This window comes from Pituophis catenifer, unplaced genomic scaffold, assembly GCF_029215685.1.
Source record: "Pituophis catenifer annectens isolate HBS135680 unplaced genomic scaffold, rPitCat1.0.hap2 SCAF_8, whole genome shotgun sequence".
Classification (NCBI taxonomy): domain Eukaryota; kingdom Metazoa; phylum Chordata; class Lepidosauria; order Squamata; family Colubridae; genus Pituophis; species Pituophis catenifer.
The window spans coordinates 2442983-2465309 of record NW_027256888.1 but is presented as its reverse complement, the minus strand read 5'-3'; the positions used below and the strand labels follow the sequence as shown (position 1 = coordinate 2465309).

Below are 22327 nucleotides of genomic sequence, written 5' to 3'. Positions count from 1 at the left end.
AAATGAAAAGGAAGGAAAGGAAAATGAAAAGAAAGGAAGGAGGGAGGGAGGGAGGAAAAAATGAAAAGGAAGGAAGAAGAAAAGGAAGGAAGGAGGGAGGGAGGGAGGGAAAAATGAAAGGGAAGGAAATTAAAAGGAAAAGAAAGGAAGGAAGGAGGAAAAAATGAAAATGAAGAAAATGAAAATGAAGGAAAGGATGAAGGAAGGAAGGAAAAATGAAAAGGAAGGAAAGGAAAATGAAAAGGAAGGAAGGAGGGAGGGAGGAAAAAATGAAAAGGAAGGAAATGAAAAGGAAGGAAATGAAAAGGAAAAGGAAGGAAGGAGGAAAAAATGAAAATGAAGAAAATGAAAATGAAGGAAGGAAGGAAAAATGAAAAGGAAGTAAAGGAAAAGGAAAAGGAAGGACAGAAGGAGGAAAAAAGAAAAGGAAGAAAAGGAAGAAAAGGAAGGAAGGAGGGAGGGAGGAAAAAAATGAAAAGGAAGGAAGGAAGGAGGAAAAAATGAAAAAGAAGAAAATGAAAATGAAGGAAAGGAGGAAGGGAGGGAGGGAGGAAGGAAGGAAGGACTAGCAATGGCACTTAGATTTATATCCTGCTTCACAGTGCTTTTACAGCCTGCTCTAAGCGGTTTACAGAGTCAGCCTCTTGCCCCCAACAATCTGGGTCCTCATTTTATTGACCTCGGAAGGATGGGAAAACTGAGTCAAGTGGTTGAGAAATGCTTGAGCAAGGGACTGGACTAGAAGACCTCCAGGGTGCCTTCCATCTCCGTTCTGGCTGATGGATCGATCGACTGGGCTCCTCCTTCCACGTTTCTGAATTTGCTCTTGTTTATTTGCGATTGGCAATATGATATAATGCTACTTTTCTGGCGTTGACCCAAAGGCTTCCCCAGTGCTGATTCGATTGCCATCTGTCTCATCCTTTGCAGGGATTGCTCTACAGCTTGGTTGCAGCTCAGGAAGGGGACCGGCTGGCTTTGATGAATCTTGGCTATAAGCACTACCGAGGGATTAATAATTATCCCCAGGATCTTGAGGTCTCGTATGCTTACTATAGTGACGTGGCTCTAAAGACACCCCGTGATCAACAATCCGGAGGAGGAGATCAGGTAAAGGGATTGTCTCTGGCGGACATATTCTCCTGGCTGATTCTTTCAACGCACTGCTAAAATATAATCAAGTAATCCTCGACTTGCGACCGCAATTCAGCCCGAACTTTCTGTGGCTGAGAAATTCGTTCAGTGAGTTTCGACCCATTTTACAACCTTGCTGGCCCCAGTTGTTAAGCGAATCACCGCAGTTCTTCAGTTAATAATCTGGGGGTAAAGCGAATTTGGCTTCCCCGTTGAACTTTCCTTGTCAGAAGGGTCGCAAAAGGGGATCGCCTGATGCCGTCACACTGCAACCATCATAAGTATGAATCAGTGGCCAAGCATCTGAATTTTGTGCGCATGGGGGATGCCGCAACGGTCGTAAGTGTGAAAAAGGGATGTAAATCACTTTTTTCAGTGCTGTTGTAACTTTGGACGGTCACTAAAGAGACTGTTGTAAGTGGAGACCACCTGTATTATGTTGCCTGGCTAGATGGCAGCACCAAAACATCTGCAATTGGTTTTGAAAAGCTAAGAAGGTTTGAACTTGGTTAATATTTGGATGTGAGGCTGTTTGGCAATTCCAGGGCTTTAGGCTAGACTGAAAAGTCAAACATATCCATAACAATCCACTATTCATGTCAAAGAAATAATCCCTCCCTCTCCTCTCTCCCTCTCCCCCCCATCTCTCATCTCTCTTTCTTTCTCTCTCTCTCATCTCTCTCATCTTTCTATTTTTCTATTTGTCTCTCTCGGTATCCTCTCTCTCTCTCTCTCTCTCTCTCAGATATCTATCTCTGTATCATTCTCTCTCTCTCTCTCTTTCTTTCTCTCTGTATCTCTCTATATCTAAGTATCTCTTATCTCTCTTTCTTTCTCTCTCTCTCTCTCTCTCTGTATCCTCTCTCATCTCTCTCTCTCTCTTTCTCTCTATTATTTATCTATCTCTGTATCATTCTTATTTCTCTATCTTTCTATTTTTCTATTTCTCTCTCTCTGTATCCTCTCTCTCATCTCTCTCTCATCTATCTCTGTATCATTCTCTCTCATCTCTCTCTCTGTATCTCTCTCTCTCTCTCTGTATCCTCTCTCATCTCTCATTCTTTCTCTCTCTCTCTCATTATCTCTATCTTTGTATCATTCTCTCATCTTTCTCTCTTTCTCTCTCCTATCTATCTATCTATCTATCTATCTATCTATCTATCTCTGTATCATCCCTATCACTTATCTCTCTCTCCCTCTCTCTCCCTCTCCCCCTTCTCTCCCCCTGTCTCTATGTCTCTCTCTGTCTCTCTCTCCCCTAAACCCCTGGAATTGCTAAACAGCCTCCCATCCAAACACTAACCGAGTATTCATATGGGAAGCCACATGCTGAAGCTCAAAAGGGAGGACATTGGAAGTCTCATGGCAACACTTCTTCTGGGTTGGGGCCTGTCTCATTTCCTCTGGAGTTTGCAGAACGAGTAGCTTCAACTTCCGTAGAAAGAAGGATATTTTGCCGCGACGGGTTTACGGTGTTTTCTCTCTCTCTTCCTCCTTTGTTTTTCAGGCCTTGGTTGAAGCAATCAGGCTTCAGGACGGCGACTTATTAAAAGCCTTGACCAAAGAAAATGGGGATATTTTTATGTGGTTGAAACATGAAGCAGTCAGAGGAGATTCGGCCGCACAGGTAAAACAAAGTCTGTACCTTAAAACAAAAAAAAAAGATATATATATTTTTCTGTATTGAGCTGAATTAAACGGTACTTACTTTCACTTGCCAAAATTGAGTGAACGTAGGACTGAAACAAGAAGATGCTTCCGGGGTACAGCAGCTGCCTAAAAAAGCCAACATAGTTGTAGGCTGGCTAAACAGAGAGATAGAATCAAGATCACGTGAAGTGTTAATACCACTTTATAATGCCTTGGTAAGGCCTCACTTGGAATACAGCATCCAGTTTTGGTCACCACGATGTAAAAAAAAAGATGTGGAGACTCTGGAAAGAGTGCAGAGAAGAGCAACAAAGATGATTAGGGGACTGGACAAGAGGGAGCCAAACTATTCTCCAAAGCACCTGAAGGCAGGACAAGAAGCAATGGGTGGAAACTCATCAAGGAGAGAAGCAACTTAGAACTAAGGAGGAATTTCCTCACAGTGAGAACAATTAATCAGTGGAACAACTTGCCACCAGAAGGTGTGAATGCTCCAACACTGGAGGTTTTCAAAAAGAGGCTAGGCAGCCATTTGTCTGAAGTGGTGTAGGGTTTCCTGCCTAAGCAGGGGGTTGGACTAGAAGACCTCCAAGGTCCCTCCCAACTCTGTTCTCCTGTTATTTGGGCTCCAGTGTGGTCGTAAGTCGAAGGATTACCTGTACATTGGTAGAATCCATAACCGATTTATACATTTCTGTAATGGTAGGTGGAAATGAACTTGGAAGACTGAAGGGAGGACTGTGAAGTGGACAACCGGCTGTATGAAAGATGTCTCAGCCAAAGAAGGAGGGGAGAAGACTCCCTCTAGTTTTCCAGAGATTAAAAGAAAAAGGAGGGGAAAAATATTTTGGCTTTTGCACTTCTGTGAATATAACCTCGTAATAAAGATAGAGCTAAGTTGCTGCTGGTACTGGGTTTTTTTCTGGTCTACCTTTGCAGGGCTAATATTGGAACATTTTGTCTTGCTTTAGCAACGCCTGGGACAAATGCTTTTCTGGGGCCAGCAAGGAGTAGAAAAAAATCTAAAGAAAGCTGTAGAATGGTATGCAAAGGGCGCTTTAGAAAACGAAGACCCCGTTTCTTTATTCGACTATTCCATTGTGTTATTCAAGGTAAGTGCTATTTTTTTTTTAAAAAAATGAATACTTCGAGAGATGTTTTCCCATTCTTTTTAAATTGTGTAATGTTATTACGAGGAAGGTGGGAATGAGGGGAAGGAAGGAAACAAGAAGGAAGGAAGGGTAACAAGAGGAAGGAAGGAAGGAAGGAAGGGTAAACAAGAAGAAGAAAGGGTAAACAAGAAGAAGAAAGGGTAAACAAGAGGAAGGAAAGAAGGGTAAACAAGAGGAAGGAAGGGTAAACAAGAAGGAGGGAAGGAAGGAAGGGTAAATGAGGAAGGAAAGAAGGGTAAACAAGAGGAAGGAAGGGTAAACAAGAAGGAAAGAAGGAGGGAAGGAAGGAAGGGTAAACGAAGAAGGAAGGAAGGAAGGGTAAACAACAAGAAGAAAGGGTAAACAAGAGGGAGAAAGGGTAAACAAGAGGAAGGAAAGAAGGGTAAACAAGAGGAAGGAAGAGTAAACAAGAAGGAAGAAAGGAAGGAAGGAAGGAGAGAGGGAAGGAAAGAAGGAAGGAAAGAAGGAAGGAAAAGAGGGAAGAAAGGAATAGAGGGAAGGAGAAAGGAAGATAAGATTGAAGGAAGTAAGGAAAGAAGGAAGGAAAATAGGGAGGAACGAAAGAAGGAGGGAAAAAGACAGAGGGAGGGAGGAAGGAAGTAAAAGAGGGGAGGGAGGGAGGAAGGATGGAAGGCAAGTATTCACTGACATGGGGATCATTTTTGTATATCTCTACGTGTTTCCCTTTTCTTCTTTATCCTGTAACTGCTATTCTAATAGCAAATCCTTCATAAAAGTTATTGCACGACATTCCTGATTCAATGATCTTTCCATTGAGATATAATTTTATGGCATTACTCCAAAAAAAAAGTGGTGTTATTAGCTCGTTTTAGAAAAATACACTTTTCCCCAAAAGGTTTCCACAATTTTGGCCACTACTGTATTTTGAGGTTCTGTGCTCCATCACTCAAAAATGACTTAGTCATCCAAAGAATTGAAGCAAGCTGTATTAGCTATTCAGCAAAACCAGTGCAAAACTTAACATTCTCCTGCAGGATGAACTGCGGTTAAATGGGAAGAGATGTCCCTTTCCCTTCAAAGTCGGTCCTATTGCATTTCTCTTCCAGGTAGTCCTCGCCTTACGACCACAACTGAGCCCAAAAATTTCTGTCGTTAAGCGAGACACTCGTTAAGCGAGTTTTGCCCCCCCCTTTTACAAACTTTCTCGCCGCAGGCGTTAAGTCAATTGCTGTGGTTCTCAAGTTAGTAACACAGTTGAATCTGGCTTCCCGCTTGACTTTGCCTATCGGAAGGTCGCAAAAGAGGGTTCTATATGAAAAAAGCAAAAGAGGCTTAAGACATTTGGAAATTATTGTTTGTTTGTTTTTTCTCTCGTCGTTTAGGGCCAAGGAGTGAAAAGGAACAAGCGCCTTGCTTTCCAGTTGATGAAAAAAGCCTCTTCAAAGGTAGAATCTTCTAGACACAAGATCAGTTTTTCCGGCCTATGTGTAACACCTTGCTTTTCTCCCCATTAAATTTCGTTTTGTTGCACACTTAACCTGTGTGGGGACCAGGGGTGGGCTTCCAAAATTTTAGCAAGTGGTTCTCTGCCTGGTTGCTGGGTGGGCGTGGCCTACTTGGCCTCCTGCACCACGGCATTTTTGCCCTCCCCAGGCTCCAGAGGCTTTTCTTGAGCCTTCGGGAGGGCGAAAACAGCCTCCCAAGGTTCTGGAGGCCCTCTGGAGGCCGGAAACGGAGGACGGACATTTCTGCCCTTCCCGAACTTCCGGTAGGCCTGTTTTTCGCCCTCCCCAAGCCTCCACATGTGCCCTGCACTTACCTGCATCCGTGTGGGCCATGTGGGGACTCCTGAGACGGGGCAGCCAGGAGTGGGATTTGGGGGTTCTCCCAACTGCACAGAATCTTAGCTAGAGGTTCTCCCGAACCCCTGCGAACCCAGAACAGCCTACCCCTCCTGGGGATGCGGTGGCTCAGTGGCTAAGATGCTGAACTTGTCGATCAGAAGGTCGGCAGTTCAGCGGTTCGAATCCCTAGCGCCGCGTAACTGAGTGAGCTCCCGTGACTTGTCCCAGCTTCTGCCAACCTAGCAGTTCGAAAGCAGGTAAAAAATGCAAGTAGAAAAATAGGGACCACCTTTGGTGGGAAGGAAACAGCGTTCCGTGCGCCTTTGGCATTGAGTCATGCCGTCCACATGACCACGGAGATGTCTTCGGACAGCGCTGGCTCTTCGGCTTTGAAACAGAGATGAGCACCGCCCCCTAGAGTCAGGAACGACTAGTACATATGTGCGAGGGGAACCTTTATCTTTACCTAACCCAGGGGTCTGCAACCTTAAACACTCAAAAGAGCCATTTGGACCCGTTTCCCACAGAAAAGAAAACACCGGGAGCCACAAAAACCCTTCCCGTGCCTGACTATTTCTTGAGCGGCCACAAAAACTAGCATATGTAGTTGAATTAAAAGTTCTGTTTTCTTCTGAAACTTTTCTTTTCTTGGATTTATCCATGGTTGGCCTACCGGGGGTTGAAAAGCTCAATAAATTGCGTGCTGGCAGGTGTCGCACATTGGCGGTTGTGATGCATATTTTGACCGACAGGGAGTCGCAGCAGAGGGGTGAAAGAGCCACATGCGGCTCCAGAGCCGCAGGTTCCTGACCCCTGACCTAACCTGCGTGGCACTTTGTCCATTACATCTTTTCTTGATTTTTTTCCCCCCTCTCCTAACAGGGATTCCCCCAGGCAGTCAACGGCCTTGGCTGGTATTATCACAACTTTAAAAGAGATTATGTCAAAGCAGCCAAATATTGGCTAAAAGCCGAAGCTATGGGTAGCTCAGAGGCCACCTTCAACCTTGGGGTTTTGCATTTAGATGGACTGTATCCAGGAGTCACGGGTAGAAATCGGGTAAGTGTGAACTTTTCATTGTCCCGTAAAACAACGGTCCCCTAAACCTTTGGGCCTCTGGGACCTTCACCTTCTGACAAGCAAAGTCAACAGGGAAGTGCTCTGCCCCAGCTACAGACCCCAAACAACGCAGCACACGCAAAGTTTGTACAAAACTTAATTTACTAAAATAACTCAGTCTTTTTCAAAACAAAGGCTGTTAATAAACTGTCTTAACAGCCTACAAGAATCCTAAGATAAGGTAATCACAGTCTTACTAGGGTTGGCAGAAAGCCCAGAAGCAATTTTGCAGAGAATCCAGACGCGAAGGAAAGTGAACTAAAGTTGTTCCCTACAACTTGCTGCAATCGGCGTTCTTCCTTAAATAGGCTAAGGGAGTGGCCAATTAGCCCCAAGCCTTGCTCTCGAGGAGACCTCCTCCTGAGGAGCCACTCCTGCCTTTTGGCAGCTCTGCGCACCCGTGCATTGGGAAGAGGCTCCTCCTCTTCGTCCTCTTCACTTAAGGGAGCTTCTGGAGGTTCTGAAGGCCCTGGCTGAATCCCCGCCTCTGGCACCACATCTTCTCCAGCCTCCTCATTGTCCGACTCAAGCTCCAGCTGCACAGGCTGATAGTGCAGCACCACACCAGCCTCCTCACTGTCGGAATCAGCTACAATCTGCACAGGCTGCTGGCGGGCCACAACAGGAAGCCAGACTCACTTAACAACTGTGTGACTAACTACCGCAGTCATAAAACGGGACAAAATTGATTTAACAAATGTCTCACTTAGCAACGGAAATTTTGGGTTCAATTATGGTCGCGATTCGAGGACTTACCTGCACTTAAATGTGTTTCATGGCAGCTAGTAACCTGCATTAAACTATTTTGTTTTTTTTTTGGTCTTAAACAATGTAGATGGAAGTTATGCATACCTGTGCAACATCGTTTATTTTTTTCCCCCCTCTTTGGCAGACTATGGCTGCTGGCTATTTCTATAAAGCTGCAGAAAAAGGTCATATGGAAGGGACTTTACACTGCTCCCAGTTTTACATTACAGGAAATCTACCAAGTTTTCCCAGGGATCCGGAAAAGGCAGTGCTGTAAGTAAGAAGAAAGGAGAAACGATTCAGCCATAACGGTGCTTCTCTCTCTTTTTTTTAATGTTACTTCTTTCATTTGCAGCTGGGCAAAATACGTGGCAGAAAAGAATGGCCATTTAGGCCACGTCATCCAAAAAGCACTCAAAGCATACCTGGAATTGTCTTGGTAAGTTTGTTGTGGATTTTTACACCTGGAAAAATGTGGGTTTTTTTTTTACGGTAATTAATATTGCGAGTGATGTCCTCAGCTCCTCATCTTATAGGTAGTTTTCAACTTACAACAGTTCGTTTAGTAACCATTTGGAGTCACAATGGCACTGAACAAAAGTGACTTATGGCCATTTTTCACACTTAGCGACTGTTACGGCATCCCCAGGGTCACGTGATCAAAAATCCAGACACTCGACAACTGATTCATATTTATGACGGTTGCTGTGTCCCGGGCAGGGATGGGCTGCTGGGGGTTCACAGAGGTTTGGGAGAACCTCTAGCTAAGATTCTGTGCAGTTCGGAGAACCCCCAAATCCCACTCCTGGATGGCCCCGCCCATCCCACCCTTCCCCTCCCAGGAGTCCCCACGTGGCCCGTTTTGGATGCAGGTAAATGCAGGGCGCACGCGGAGGCTCTGGGAGGGTGAAAAACGGGCCTACCGGAAGTTCAGGAAGGCTGGAAATGGGCAGCCTCCAGAGAGCCTCCGGAGTCTGGGGAGGCTGTTTTTGCCCCCCCCCCAGAGGCTCGAGGAAAGCCTCTGGAGCCCGGGGAGGGCAAAAAGCCCCCCACCGCCGTGGTGCAGGAGGCTGACTAGGCCACGCCCACCATGGCCAAACCCACCCAGCACCCAGGCAGAGAACCACTGGTCCCGGGGTCATGTGATCCTTTTTTGGCGACCTTCTGACAAGCAAATTCACCGGGGAAGCCAGATTCACTGAACAGCCATGTCGCTAACTGAGCAACTGCATCGATTCGCTTAACAACGGTGGCAAGAAAGGCCGTAAAATGAGGCAACATTCACTTAACAAATGTCTCACTTTTGGGTGCAATTGTGGTCCTAAGTCCAGGACTACAGTGGTCCTGTAGTATGTATTAATTTAAAGCTGCATTTTTCATCTTTTTTAAAAAAAAAAAAATTCTGGGCTTTGCTTCGGTACCTCTGGAAATGCTTTTAAAGCTCACCCATGTCACCCTGTGAAGATCTTCTGATTCTCTGGGCTGTTTTGATGGAAAGGCAATATTTCCAACATTTTCTGAAGTTTCTTTATTTTAGTTTAATTGGGTTTTTTTTGTTTTTTGCTCTTCTCTTCCATTTTAGGAATGAAGCTCTACTGTATTATATCCTTTCTGCAGAGACAGGAATTGAGGTATCACAGACAAATTTAGCACATCTCTGTGAAGAGAAGCCAGTGAGTACTTTTTCCCATTTTCTCCTCCTCCTCCTCCTCCTTCCTCCTCCCTCTTTCTCCTTCCTCCTCCCTCTTTCTCCTCCTCCTCTTCTTCCTCCTTTCTTCTCCTCCTTTCTCTTCCTCCTCCTCCTTTCTCCTCCTCCTTTCTCCTCCTCTTCCTCTTTCTCTTCCTCCTCCTCCTTCCTCTCTTCCTCCTCCTCTTTCTCCTTTTCTCCTTTCTCTTCTTCCTCCTTCCTCCTCCCTCTTCCTCCTTCTTCCTCCTTTCTTCTCCTCCTTTCTCTTCCTCCTCCTCCTTTCTCCTCCTGCTTTCTTTCTCCTCTTCCTCCTCCTCTTCCTCTCTTCCTCCTCCTCTTTCTCCTTTCTTTTCTTCCTCCTTCCTCCTCCCTCTTTCTCCTTCTTCCTCCTTTCTTCTCCTCCTTTCTCTTCCTCCTCCTTCTCCTTTCTCCTCCTTCTCTTTTCTTTTTCCTCCTCTTCCTTCTCCTCTTCCTCCTTCGCTTTCATCTTTTTCTTCTTTCTCCTCCTTCTTCTCTTTCTCCTCCTTCTCCTCCTCCTCTTTCTTCTTACTCCTCCTCCTCTTCCTCCTCCTCTTTCCCCTTTTTCTTCTTTCTCCTCCTCCTCCTAAGTCATTTTTTCCCCATTATACTTCCCAGAATTTAACAAAAAGATACTTCGCCGCCGACTGCGTTTGGAAGTACTATAATTTGTCCATTTCTCAAAGCAACGCTCCCTCATTCGGTATGTATACCAGCAGATTACAAAATGATGCCCTGTGAGTATTGGGGAGCCATGGAATATAATCCGGGGTTGGTAGAGTTTGTGCATCACCCAGCACTGAATAAGAAGCAGTAACGGATTAAAAGCATTTGGTGCCGAAGTTCCAGGCATCCGTTTTTAAGTCCTAATCTGTTAAATTAAATATAACAAGCAAAAGCACACTTCCCAAGCTTTAACACAGGTCTTTCTTTCCGCAGCTTACTTGAAAGTAGGAGATTTTTACTACTATGGCTATCAGAACCAAAGCAAGAGCTTGGATATGTCAGCCCGTATGTATGCACAAGCAGCATTGAGGGAAGATGCACAGGTGAGTAGCAGGTGGCCAGCATATCAAATATGAAATCTTCCAAAACGACATAAGACTCTGTTCAAGCTTGCCCTCTATGGCAGGGGTCCCCAAACTTTTGGACCTCAGGGATCACTAAATTCATAATTTTAAATCCCGCGGACCACGAATATGATCTGTCCAATGACTGGCTGGGTGGGCGTGGCTAGGTGGTCATGTGACTGGGTGGGCGTGGCCAACTCGATGTCACTCGCATTGAGGGGCGCCTCGCTGGCCTCTACTCGCCCCTCCCTTCCCAGCTACTCCTCGCCTGACCGCCCGGGCGCCTTAGGGCCCCAACAGGAAGCCGTTGTTGGAGCTAAGCAGCCACCACGAGAAAGAGTCGGCAAAACAGCTGGCTCAGTTCAAATTGTTTTATCTTATCATTGATTTTTTTTAAAAAAGTTTTTTTTATTAATAATACAATTAAAAACATTGGACATGGTGTGACTTTTCCAGTTTAGACATTTCTGTCAAGTTTTGACCTTGCAACGAATACAATTCCTTTTTGCTATATAAGTATATACCATCTATCACAATTCAAACACGTAAATTCTTTCATCTATAAAAGTTACATCAATACCAATTTCTTATCTTTCGCAGAAAACTAATATGAGTTTTCCTCCTGTTTTATCTTATAATTCATGATGACTGTGTTTTATGATTGAGTGGTGCGGTGGCCTAGAGAGGTGGAGCTCTCTCCTCACAATCAGGAGGCTGGGAGTTCGATCCTAGGTAGAGGCAGATATTTTGCTCTCTGGGCACGTTGAAATTATATCGGCTGGATATAACTCCGCATTGGCGACAGGAAGGGCAGCCGGCCAGTAAACACTCAGTAAACATTCAGTTGCCCAGACTCCATCCCGCAAGGAATTATGGGATCATTAAAGAGACGATGATGATTGTATTTTATGATTAGGATCGTGATTTATCACTTGGTGCTTGTATGTACCCTGAGAGCTTTTGCACCAAAGACACATTCCTTGTGTGTCCAATCACACTTGGCCAATAATGAATTCTATTCTATTCTATTCTATTCTATTCTATTCTATTCTATTCTATTCTATTCTATTCTATTCTACTCTACTCTACTCTACTCTACTCTACTCTACTCTACTCTACTCTACTCTACTCTTTATTCCAATATTCTATTCTGTTCTGTTCTACTCTACTCTACTCTACTCTACTCTACTCTACTCTACTCTACTCTACTCTACTCTTTATTCCAATATTCCATTCTATTCAATTCTATTCTGTTCTGTTCTGTTCTATTCTATTCTATTCTATTCTATTCTATTCTATTCTATTCTATTCTATTCTATTCTATTCTATTCTATTCTACTCTACTCTACTCTACTCTACTCTACTCTATTCTTTATTCCAATATTCTATTCTGTTCTGTTCGGTTCTACTCTACTCTACTCTACTCTACTCTACTCTACTCTACTCTACTCTACTCTACTCTACTCTACTCTACTCTTTATTCCAATATTCCATTCTATTCTATTCTGTTCTGTTCTGTTCTATTCTATTCTATTCTATTCTATTCTATTCTATTCTACTCTACTCTACTCTACTCTACTCTACTCTTTATTCCAATATTCTATTCTGTTCTATTCTATTCTATTCTATTCTATTCTATTCTATTCTATTCTATTCTATTCTATTCTACTCTACTCTACTCTACTCTACTCTACTCTACTCTACTCTTTATTCCAATAGTCTATTCTGTTCTGTTCTATTCTACTCTACTCTACTCTACTCTACTCTACTCTACTCTACTCTACTCTACTCTACTCTACTCTTTATTCCAATATTCCATTCTATTCTATTCTATTCTGTTCTATTCTATTCTATTCTATTCTATTCTATTCTATTCTACTCTACTCTACTCTACTCTACTCTACTCTACTCTACTCTACTCTATTCTTTATTCCAATATTCTATTCTGTTCTGTTCTGTTCTACTCTACTCTACTCTACTCTACTCTACTCTACTCTACTCTACTCTTTATTCCAATATTCCATTCTATTCTATTCTGTTCTGTTCTGTTCTGTTCTGTTCTATTCTATTCTATTCTATTCTATTCTATTCTATTCTACTCTACTCTACTCTACTCTACTCTACTCTACTCTACTCTACTCTACTGTATTCTTTATTCCAATATTCTATTCTATTCTATTCTATTCTATTCTATTCTATTCTATTCTATTCTATTCTATTCTATTCTATTCTATTCTATTCTATTCTATTCTATTCTATTCTATTCTATTCTATTCTCTGCAGGAATCTTCCCAGCAAGATTGTCCAATCAACCATCATTTTATCTCTTCCAGGGATTCTTTAATTTGGCTCTTCTGCTGGAAGAAGGTTTTTCTATCCCAAGCTACATTTTAGATCGTTTAGAAATTGACAGCAGTGTCCACTCCAGAAATATGTCCCTTCGTCAAGAGCTTTATGAAAGGTAGGCCTGTTCTTCTTTTTTTTTCTTTCTTTCTTTTTTTTGACATATACGGAAGTCAGAGTTGAGAGTGGTGTCTGTAGAAAATTAGCACAAATGAGTTGTGGGAATGAAGCCTTCAACCTAGTGCCTGACTAGGTGGCTCAGTGGCTAAGACACTGAGATTGTCGATCTGAAAGGTCGGCAGTTCGGCAGTTCGAATCCCTAGTATAGATCTCCTTCGTGAGCAGGGGGTTGGACTAGATCTGTGAGGGCGAGCCTATGGCATGCGTGCCACGAGTGGCCACAGGTGGCACGTGTAGCCATATCGATGGGCACGTGAGCTCAGCTCCGGTGTGCATGTGCGCGCCGGCCAGCTAATTTTCGGGCCTTTTGGGCCTGCCAGAAGTAGGAAAACAGGCTGTTTCCTGCCTCCAGAGGGCCTGGGGGTGGTGGTGGGGAAGGCCCATTTATTTATTTATTTATTTATTTATTTATTTATTTATTTATTTATTTATTTACTTACTTATTTACTTATTTACTTATTTACTTATTTACTTACTTATTTATTTATTTATTTATTTATTTATTTATTTATTTATTATCAAATTTTGTCTCTCCCCAGGCTCCAGAGCCTTTCTAGGAGTCTAGGGAGGGCGAAAATGGCCTTCCCCCCCGGAGGTCCCCAGGAGGCTGGAAACGGCCCATTTGCCAACTTCTGATGGGCCTGGAAGGCCCTTTTTTGCTCTCCCCAGGCTCCAGAGCCTTTCTAGGAGTCTGGGGAGGGCGAAAACGGCCTTCCCCACCCTCCTGGAGGCCCCCCGGAGGCCTTCTGGAGGCCAAAAACAGCCCGTTTGCCAACTCCCAGTTCTAACTGTCAGGAAGTTTTTCCTTAGTTCTAGATTGCTTCTCTGCTTGATGAGTTTCCACCCATTTCTTCTTGTCCTGCCTTCAGGTGCTTTGAGGAATAGGTTGACCCACCCCCCTCATTTCCTTGTGGCAGCCCCTTAAATAGTGGCGATCAAGGGAGAAACCATCTACGCTCACAGTCCTTAATGCAGCCATTTTTAAGGACACAAAAATCAAACCTCATTTCTTAACCATTTGGAATTGTATTTATTGCTTTGGAAATATTAAAACAGAGAGTATTACTGCAATCACTCGGCGAGTGGTTTTCTTGGGAAAAAAGAATTTTAAATACGATTTTTAAAATTGGGGGAAAACATGACTTTTCCCAAACGGCAAAAGCGTGCTTAAGAATACAGATTTTAGGCCATGGACCACGAATCAAGGGGCCCAAAGGGAGCTAGAATTATAGTTTTAAATTAATTAGATTAATTAATTAATGCCTCCTTTGGCAAACTGGCTGGTTTGTTTAAGTGAAAAAGAAATAGAACAGGACTTTGAGGATTGGAGACTAGAGGGAGCTAGAGGATAATAAAGAGTATAATTGAACGAAGAATGGCGCAAAATATTGAACAGCGAGTTTTCTATGGGTAGTTTTGAAAACCAGCCTTCAAAACTATATGACATAATGGATAGATGGAGGGTTAAGGAAATCGCAGAAGAGGAATAAGATATTCCGGATAAGTTTGGAAATTAATTTGAAAGTGGATAAAAGTATGACAAAGCCATGAGTAGGATATGGAAAAAGATCTATTGGACCTACAAACAAACCAGTCTGTGGTTTTCTTGCCTAAAGGAGATATACCACTACTAAATCAGAAAAATAAAAGGTAAAGGTAAAGGTTCCCCCTCGCACATATGTGCTAGTCGTTCCCGACTCTAGGGGGCGGTGCTCCTCCCCGTTTCAAAGCCGAAGAGCCAGCGCTGTCCGAAGACGTCTCCGTGGTCATGTGGCCGGCATGACTCAACGCCAAAGGTACACGGAATGCTGTTATCTTCCCACCAAAGGTGGTCCCTATTTTTCTACTTGCGTTTTGTGACTCCCGATGTTTTCTTTTCTGTGGGAAACAGGTCCAAATGGCTCTTTGAGTGTTTAAGTGTTTAAGGGAGCTCACCCCGTTAGGTGGCACTCGGGATTCGAACCGCTGAACTGCCGACTTTCGATCGACAAGCTCAGCGTCTTAGCCAAAAGATATGGATAACTTTTTTCTTATTGGAAGTACAAATGAGATCTTAGCGTTCTCACGGATAAAAAATAAAGAAGATGTCAAGAAACCAAATTCTGGGGCTTCATTTGAAGGACTTAAAACTCTAGATAGTTAAAAGTAGAGGGAAGACATACAGGTGTCACTTATTCCATCAAGGTTAAGATAGTTAAATCTGATAACCCTTACTGGACTTCTGATGCTGAAGAACAGATTTTGGATTTTGTTTTTAGTTAAGAGATGAGATACGGGGGTGAAGAGAGCATAGATTGTATCTTAAGAGATGGTGATACTTTGCTAAAATTGTACTTGTTGGAATGAAAAGGGAAGAGACTTGTTTTTTTCTTTTTCTTTTTCTTTTTCTTTTTCTTTCTCTCCTCTCTTTGTCTCTTCTCTTGTCTCCTCTTCTCTCTCCTCTCCTCTCTTCTCCTCTTTGTCTCTTCTCTTCCTTCTTCTTTTCCTACATTCTTCCCTTCCCTTCCATTCATTTCTTCTCTTCTCTTCCCTTCCCTTCCCTTCCCTTCCCTTCCCTTCCCTTCCCTTCCCTTCCCTTCCCTTCCCTTCCCTTCCCTTCCCTTCCATTCCATTCCATTCCATTCCATTCCATTCCATTCCATTCATTTCTCTCTTCTCTTCTCTTCTCTTCTCTTCTCTTCTCTTCTCTTCTCTTCTCTTCTCTTCTCTTCTCTTCTCTTCTCTTCTCCTCTCCTCTCCTCTCCTCTCCCCTCCCCTCCCCTCCCCTCCCCTCCCCTCCCCTTCCCTTCCCTTCCATTCATTTCTCTCTTCTCTTCTCTTCTCTTCTCTTCTCTTCTCTTCTCTTCTCTTCTCTTCTCCTCTCCTCTCTTCTCTCCCCTCCCCTCCCCTCCCCTACTCTCCCCTTCCCTTCCCTTCCCTTCCATTCATTTCTCTCTTCTCTTCTCTTCTCTTCTCTTCTCTTCTCTTCTCTTCTCTTCTCTTCTCTTCTCCTCTCCTCTCCTCTCCTCTCTCCTCTCCCCTCCCCTCCCCTACTCTCCCCTCCCCTCCCCTACTCTACTCTACTCCACTCTTCTCTTCTCTTTGTGTCTTCTCTTCCCTTCCCTTCTCTCTCTTTCCATTCTTCTTCCTTCCATATTTCTCTCCTCTCTCTCCTCTCCTTCCCTTCCTTCCCTATTTAGTATCCTATCCTCTGACTGAATGTTGCATCTTATGACTTACAATGATTGTCTTTTATTGTTATGATCGTGATTTATCCCTTGTTGCTTGCATGTACACTGAGAGCTTCTACACCGGAGACAAATTCCTTGTGTGTGTGTCCAATCACACTTGGCCCATAAAGAATTCTACAAGGCCTAAATCTTACAAATTATTGAACTTTAAAAGAAAATACGTTACATAATGTTCTTCCACAGATGCTGGAATTACAGTAATCAAGACTCTGTCAGCCCATGCCTGTTAGCCTTGCTTTATCTACGGCTGAGGATTTTGTCCGACAACATTTTCCATTCCAATCCGGTGAGTACTCATCCGTTGCCCTTTTGAGTAAATGCTGGAGATTTTGTGGCTCTAATACCAACTTCTGCTTTGTTGCAGATCTATTATTTGAGCTGCTTAGCTCCCTATTTGTTGGTTACTTTCATCCTTTGGCGTTTCTGGTCTCTTGCAGGTAACTATTTACAATAGAAATAGCAATAGTATTTAAACTTATATACCGCTTCATGGTGCTTTCCAGCCCTCTCTATCTGTCTCTCTTGAAAGGATGGTTGGAATCAGCGGTGGGTTCCTCCAGGTTTGGCCCGGTTTGGCCGAGCCGGTAGCGGTGACGATATGATGTCACTGAACTGGTTCTCTTTGTTCGGGAGCTGGGCCCTCCCGCCACCCCCCCCACGTGTTATTCTTACCTTTTATTTGGCCCCGCCCCCAATCTATTTGCTGCCTCCCGAGTCCCAGCTGATTGGCTAGAAGGAAAAAAACTGTTTAAACTCTTGCCGCGGGGCTTCAAAGGGCCGCCCTACAGCTGATCAGTGTTAAAAGGCAGTGTGGTGGTAGACCAGTGCGCTCGAAAAACAAATAGGTAGACCACTGCCTCCAAGAACAAATGGGTAGACCGGTGCCTCCAAAAATAAATGGGTAGACCAGAACGCTCCAAGAACAAATGAGTAGACCAATACAGCTCTGCAAGCAGTTAAAAGCCTGGTAGACCAGTACCTCTGCTAAATCCTAAAGAATTGTCACATGACCATCAAACCACACCGACCCACAGAACCGGTAGTAAAAAATTTTAGAACCCACCCCTGGTTGGAATGAAAGAAGACTCTGGAAGTTGTGGGAGCTTCATCACTTGAGAATTTCAAGAGGGGATCGGACTGCCATTTGTCAGAAATGGTGTAGGCAGGGTCTCCTGCTTGGGCGGGAGATGGGGGGTGGGGTTGGACTAGATGACCTACAGGGTCCCTTCCAACTCTGTTAATCTGTAACAGCCCTGATTATTAAAAGTTCTCTGTTCATTGAAGACACGAGGATATCACCAACTGGTTTGAGCCTGTTTTGTTAAGGCACTCGCAGACTCAAGCATTCCATTAGGTTAAAAAACGAGGGAGATTAATAGTAGATCATTAACAAGGCCAGCTAATGGGTAGCGAGACGAGATAATTTGCTTTACAGGGTTTTTTTTCCTCCCCCCCCTCTTTGTCCTTTCACCTTTGGAGAGCACCTGAATCACCACGGGGTTGAGCTGATAACTTGACAGCCGTAAGGTTAAAGTTATCTCTTCTGAAGGAAGACGGAGATAATTCATTCCCGAGAGCTGTGAAATGTTAGCAGACCGGATCTTTAATTGCTCCCCGTTGCACATTTGAAATTTAACACGGTGCGTGATTCTGTGGTTGATCAAGTTGTGGTCGGGGAGGCTTGTAGAAGGACAGGATGGAAAATTCACAAACAAACAAAACGCCAATCCATCCATCCATCCATCCATCCATCCATCTATCAATCCATCAATCCATCAATTCATCAATTTGTATTTCATGTTTTTAATTCTGGCTGTGCACCGCCCTGAGTCCTCAGGGAGAAGGGCGGTATATAAATTGAAAATAAATAAAAAAATAAATAAATAAAAATTCATCCAATCCATCAATCCATCCATCCATCCATCCAATCTATCAATCCATCCATCCATCCATCCATCCATCCATCCATCCATCCATCCATCAATCCATCAATCCATTAATCCATTAATCCATCAATCCATCCATTCATCCATTCATCCATCCATCCATCCAATCCAATCCATCCATCAATCCATCCATCCATCCATCCATCCATCCATCCATCCATCCATCCATCAATCTATCAATCCATCAGTCCATCCATCCAATCCATCAATCCATCCATTCATCCATCCAATCCAATCCAATCCAATCCAATCCAATCCAATCCAATCCAATCCAATCCAATCCAATCCATCCATCCATCCATCCATCCATCCATCCATCCATCCATCCATCCATCCATCCATCCATCCACAAACTTGATTTGTAAGCCTTCATAAGGCAAAACAACCAGATATGATTAAAGATTACACTGGAAATCGATGTCAACAGGAGCTCACTTTCTTTAAAGCTGATCTCACATTTCGCAGCCTGCTCGGTTAGAACTTTAGAATAATTTTATTGTCACTTTGAATGTGCCCTGATCGGCATATATTAAAACGAAATTTCGTGGCGTACAGCTCTTTGACCCTCATAAATATGAATAGGTTATGAGGGATCCAACTTTTGATTATGTAACCAGGGTGATGCTGTAACAGTTGTAAGTGAGAAAAACCTAAGTCCCGAGTATCTTTTCAATGCCATCATAACTTTGAACGGTGAGTAAACGAATGTAAATCAAGGACTTCCTGTACAGCTTTTCCGTCCACAATAAAGAATTCATTTCATTCCCGCTTTGGTTGTGTTGCGCAGCGGTCACTCATCCGGATAATTCAGCAGTGGCTGAAGGAGGACCTCTTCCTAGAGATGAAGAGCCAAATCAGAGGAGGTCAGCAGAACACGGAGCATCTCCTGGCCCAAATGGCTTTGAGGAGGATTCCGTAAACGCCCAACATTCCTGTTCAAGAAGCTGAAACGCGCGGAAGTGTTGTCTTCAGAAGGAAAAACAAACTTCCTTTCTCAAAGAGGGTCGCAGAATAGTCCCCTTTTGTCTTTGGATTTATTTGGAGAGCCTGGTGAGGAAGCACACATGACCCTACAAGAAGTCAACAGCCTTCAAAATCAAGAGGAAGTAAAGTGGTGGGGATGAGTAAGAAGATGTTTTTTTGCAAGCCATTTTGAACGTGTTTCTAATTTACTTTACAGCGTGTGATTATTAAAAAGGATCTGCTGCCATGAGTTCAACCACTTTTGAATGAGACCATTCTTCTAAGCCCCTCCCTTCCTTGCTTATTCCTCAATTTGGGTGCATAGAGGACTTCCTTGTTTACATCTGTCTTCAGCTGGTGATCAAATAAAGACCCTAATTTGTTTTATATAATTTTTAAAAAGAAAAAGGCCCATGTGTCTATGGAGATTCTCAATCATCCAAGTCATGTTTGTCCCAAAGGCGCTTTTTCAAGAGGCAACTGGACTTTCTTGGGCTTTTTTGAAGGTGTTTCACTTCTCATCCAAGGAACAATTCTTCTTCTTCTTCTTCTTCTTCTTCTTCTTCTTCTTCTTCTTCTTCTTCTTCTTCTTCTTCTTCTTCTTCTTCTTCTTCTTCTTCTTCTTCTTCTTCTTCTTCTTCTTCTTCTTCTTCCTCTACTACTACTACTACTTCTTCTTCTTCCTCTTCTTCTTCTCCTCCACCTCCTCCTTCTCCTTCTCTTCCTTCTCCTTCTCCTCCTCCCTTCCTTCTCCTTCCTCCTCCTCCTTCTCCTTCCCCTTCTTCTCCTCCCTTCTTCCTTCTCCTTCCTTCTTCTTCTTCTTCTTCTTCTTCTTCTTCTTCTTCTTCTTCTTCTTCTTCTTCTTCTTCTTCTTCTTCTTCTTCTTCTTCTTCTTCCTCCTCCTCCTCCTCCTCCTCCTCCTCCTCCTCCTCCTCCTCCTCCTCCTCCTCCTCCAATGGACAGCAAACACTCTGTTGCCCATTGGGAGACTAGGCTGGTGGTTTGCTGGCTGCCAGAAAAAAAAAAGCCTAGAAACTAGTGGATTGGGATTTCACTGAACTAGGGCTGCATAAAAATCTTGGTTTACGTAGGAAGAACCTGGCTAAAGAGAAATACACGTAAAGGCCTACGAAAAGGAAAGAAAAAAAATATAATAATATATATAATAATAATAATTAAAAATACCAGGATTTTATTTTTCTAGAGTTTGATTAAAACATTGCTGCTCAGAAAGATGTTTGGCTGAAAATTATTTAAATGCAGTTCCTCTGGCTGCTTTATTACATGCGACCGATAATTTATTGATCTTATATAGTTATATGACTGTATTTTGCAAATTACCTTCCATTAGAAGGTAATGGTAATGCTGAGCTGGAAGGGGTCAAAAGGAAATATGTCTATAAGAGATATGGCTTAATGAGGGAATTCATTAGAGTAAACTAGAAAGGAGTTCATAATCTTAAACCTGCCTGTTCTTATCATTCAGATGTTATGATGTCAAACAGTACTTATTATTTAACAATTATGATTACAAATAGAGTAGGTTTATAACCCTAATCTCCTGCCATAAACTATAATATTTAATGAATATTAGAATATCAGAAATTTAACAGGCTTTAATTACAGTCACGATGGTTGAAACATATAATTTTAGGGTAGTTTTCAGATCAGTATTTGATCATGGATTTCTTTCTTTCTTTCTTTTTCCTCCCCTGTAGTAAGTAAGTGTTTGTTAAACATCAACTCCTTGTTGTCATAAGGGAAAGAGATAGCAAAGCTGGGTTCTGCCTCAGTCTCTAGAGATTATGGTCGGCCTCAGAAATTTCTGCTCAGACCTGGAATGGAATTGAATGCAATAGAATATAGGGTAGGATAGGGTAGGGTAGGGTAGGGTAGGGTAGAGTAGAGTAGAGTAGAGTAGAGTAGAGTAGAGTAGAGTAGAGTAGAGTAGAGAATATAATGAATAGAATACAGTGGAATGGAATGGAATGCAATGCAATAGAATGCAATAGAATATAGAGTAGAGTAGAGTAGGATAGAGAATATAATGACTAGAATACAGTGGAATGGAATGAAATGGAAAGGAATGCAATGCAATGCAATGCAATGCAATAGAATGCAATAGAATATAGAGTAGAGTAGAGTAGAGTAGGATAGAGAATATAATGACTAGAATACAGTGGAATGGAATGAAATGGAAAGGAATGCAATGCAATGCAATGCAATGCAATGCAATGCAATGCAATGCAATGCAATGCAATGCAATGCAATAGAATGCAATGGAATAGTAGAGTAGAGTAGAGTAGAGTAGAGTAGAGTAGAGTAGAGTAGACTAGACTAGACTAGACTAGACTAGAATAGAATAGAATAGAATAGAATAGAATAGAATAGAATAGGATAGGATAGAGAATAGAATGAATAGAACACAATGGAATGGAATGGAATGGAATGGAGTGGAGTGGAGTGGAGTGGAGTGGAGTAGAATAGAAGCAGAAGCAGAAGCAGAAGCAGAAACAGAAACAGAAACAGAAATAGAAATAGAAATAATAGAATGGAATGGAATGGAATGGAATGGAATGGAATGGAATGGAATGGAATGGAATGGAATGAAATAAAATGAACAGGACAGGACAGGACAGGACAGGACAGGACAGGACAGAACAGATTAGGATTAGGATTAGGATTAGGATTAGGATTAAGGACTAGATTAGACTAGACTAGAATAGAGAATAAAGAGAAAAACAAAAACAAAAATAGAACAGAATAGAATAGAATTCTTTATTGGGTAAATGTGATTGGATACACAAGGAATTGGTCTCTGCTGCAGAAACTCTCAGTATACATACAAACAGCAGAGTGATAGATCATAGATCATAAATCATAGTTACAAACATTAATCCTAAAATACAAACAACAAGTGATAAATCATGAGAATGCCAATCGGAAAAGATAGAAGGAAAGATGAGAAGAGAAATGAGAAGATGAGAAGATAAGAAGGATAACAGCCATACAGCCTACTATATGGGTAAATACTCACATGTTTCCAAAATATATTGATTACTGTGCTTGAAACTCCTACAGGCGAAATCATCCTCAAAGATAAAGTGGAACTTGATGTCGATGGCCGCAGCCATGACATTTTTTTGGCAATGATATAGATGTGGTTTGTCATTGCTTTCTGGGAATTTTTTTTTTCAACTTTCCAAACTAGCAGAAGCTCAGGATTATCTAGGACAGTGATGGCTAATCTTTTTTTCCTCGGG

At 42.7% G+C, this 22327-nt stretch overlaps 1 protein-coding gene across 1 annotated transcript in view; it reads left to right on the top strand.

Moving 5' to 3' along the window:
- SEL1L3 (SEL1L family member 3) overlaps positions 1–19049 on the top strand; it is a 32702-nt gene extending 13653 nt beyond the window's left edge. Inside the window, 14 exon segments of the mRNA XM_070948730.1 lie at positions 931–1110; positions 2642–2761; positions 3756–3896; positions 5300–5362; positions 6644–6820; positions 7773–7900; positions 7983–8066; positions 9210–9300; positions 9951–10035; positions 10272–10381; positions 12736–12863; positions 16339–16441; positions 16520–16592; positions 18889–19049. Coding sequence (XP_070804831.1) covers positions 931–1110; positions 2642–2761; positions 3756–3896; positions 5300–5362; positions 6644–6820; positions 7773–7900; positions 7983–8066; positions 9210–9300; positions 9951–10035; positions 10272–10381; positions 12736–12863; positions 16339–16441; positions 16520–16592; positions 18889–19049 — 1644 coding nt within the window.
- The last annotated feature ends 3278 nt before the right edge of the window (positions 19050–22327 follow it).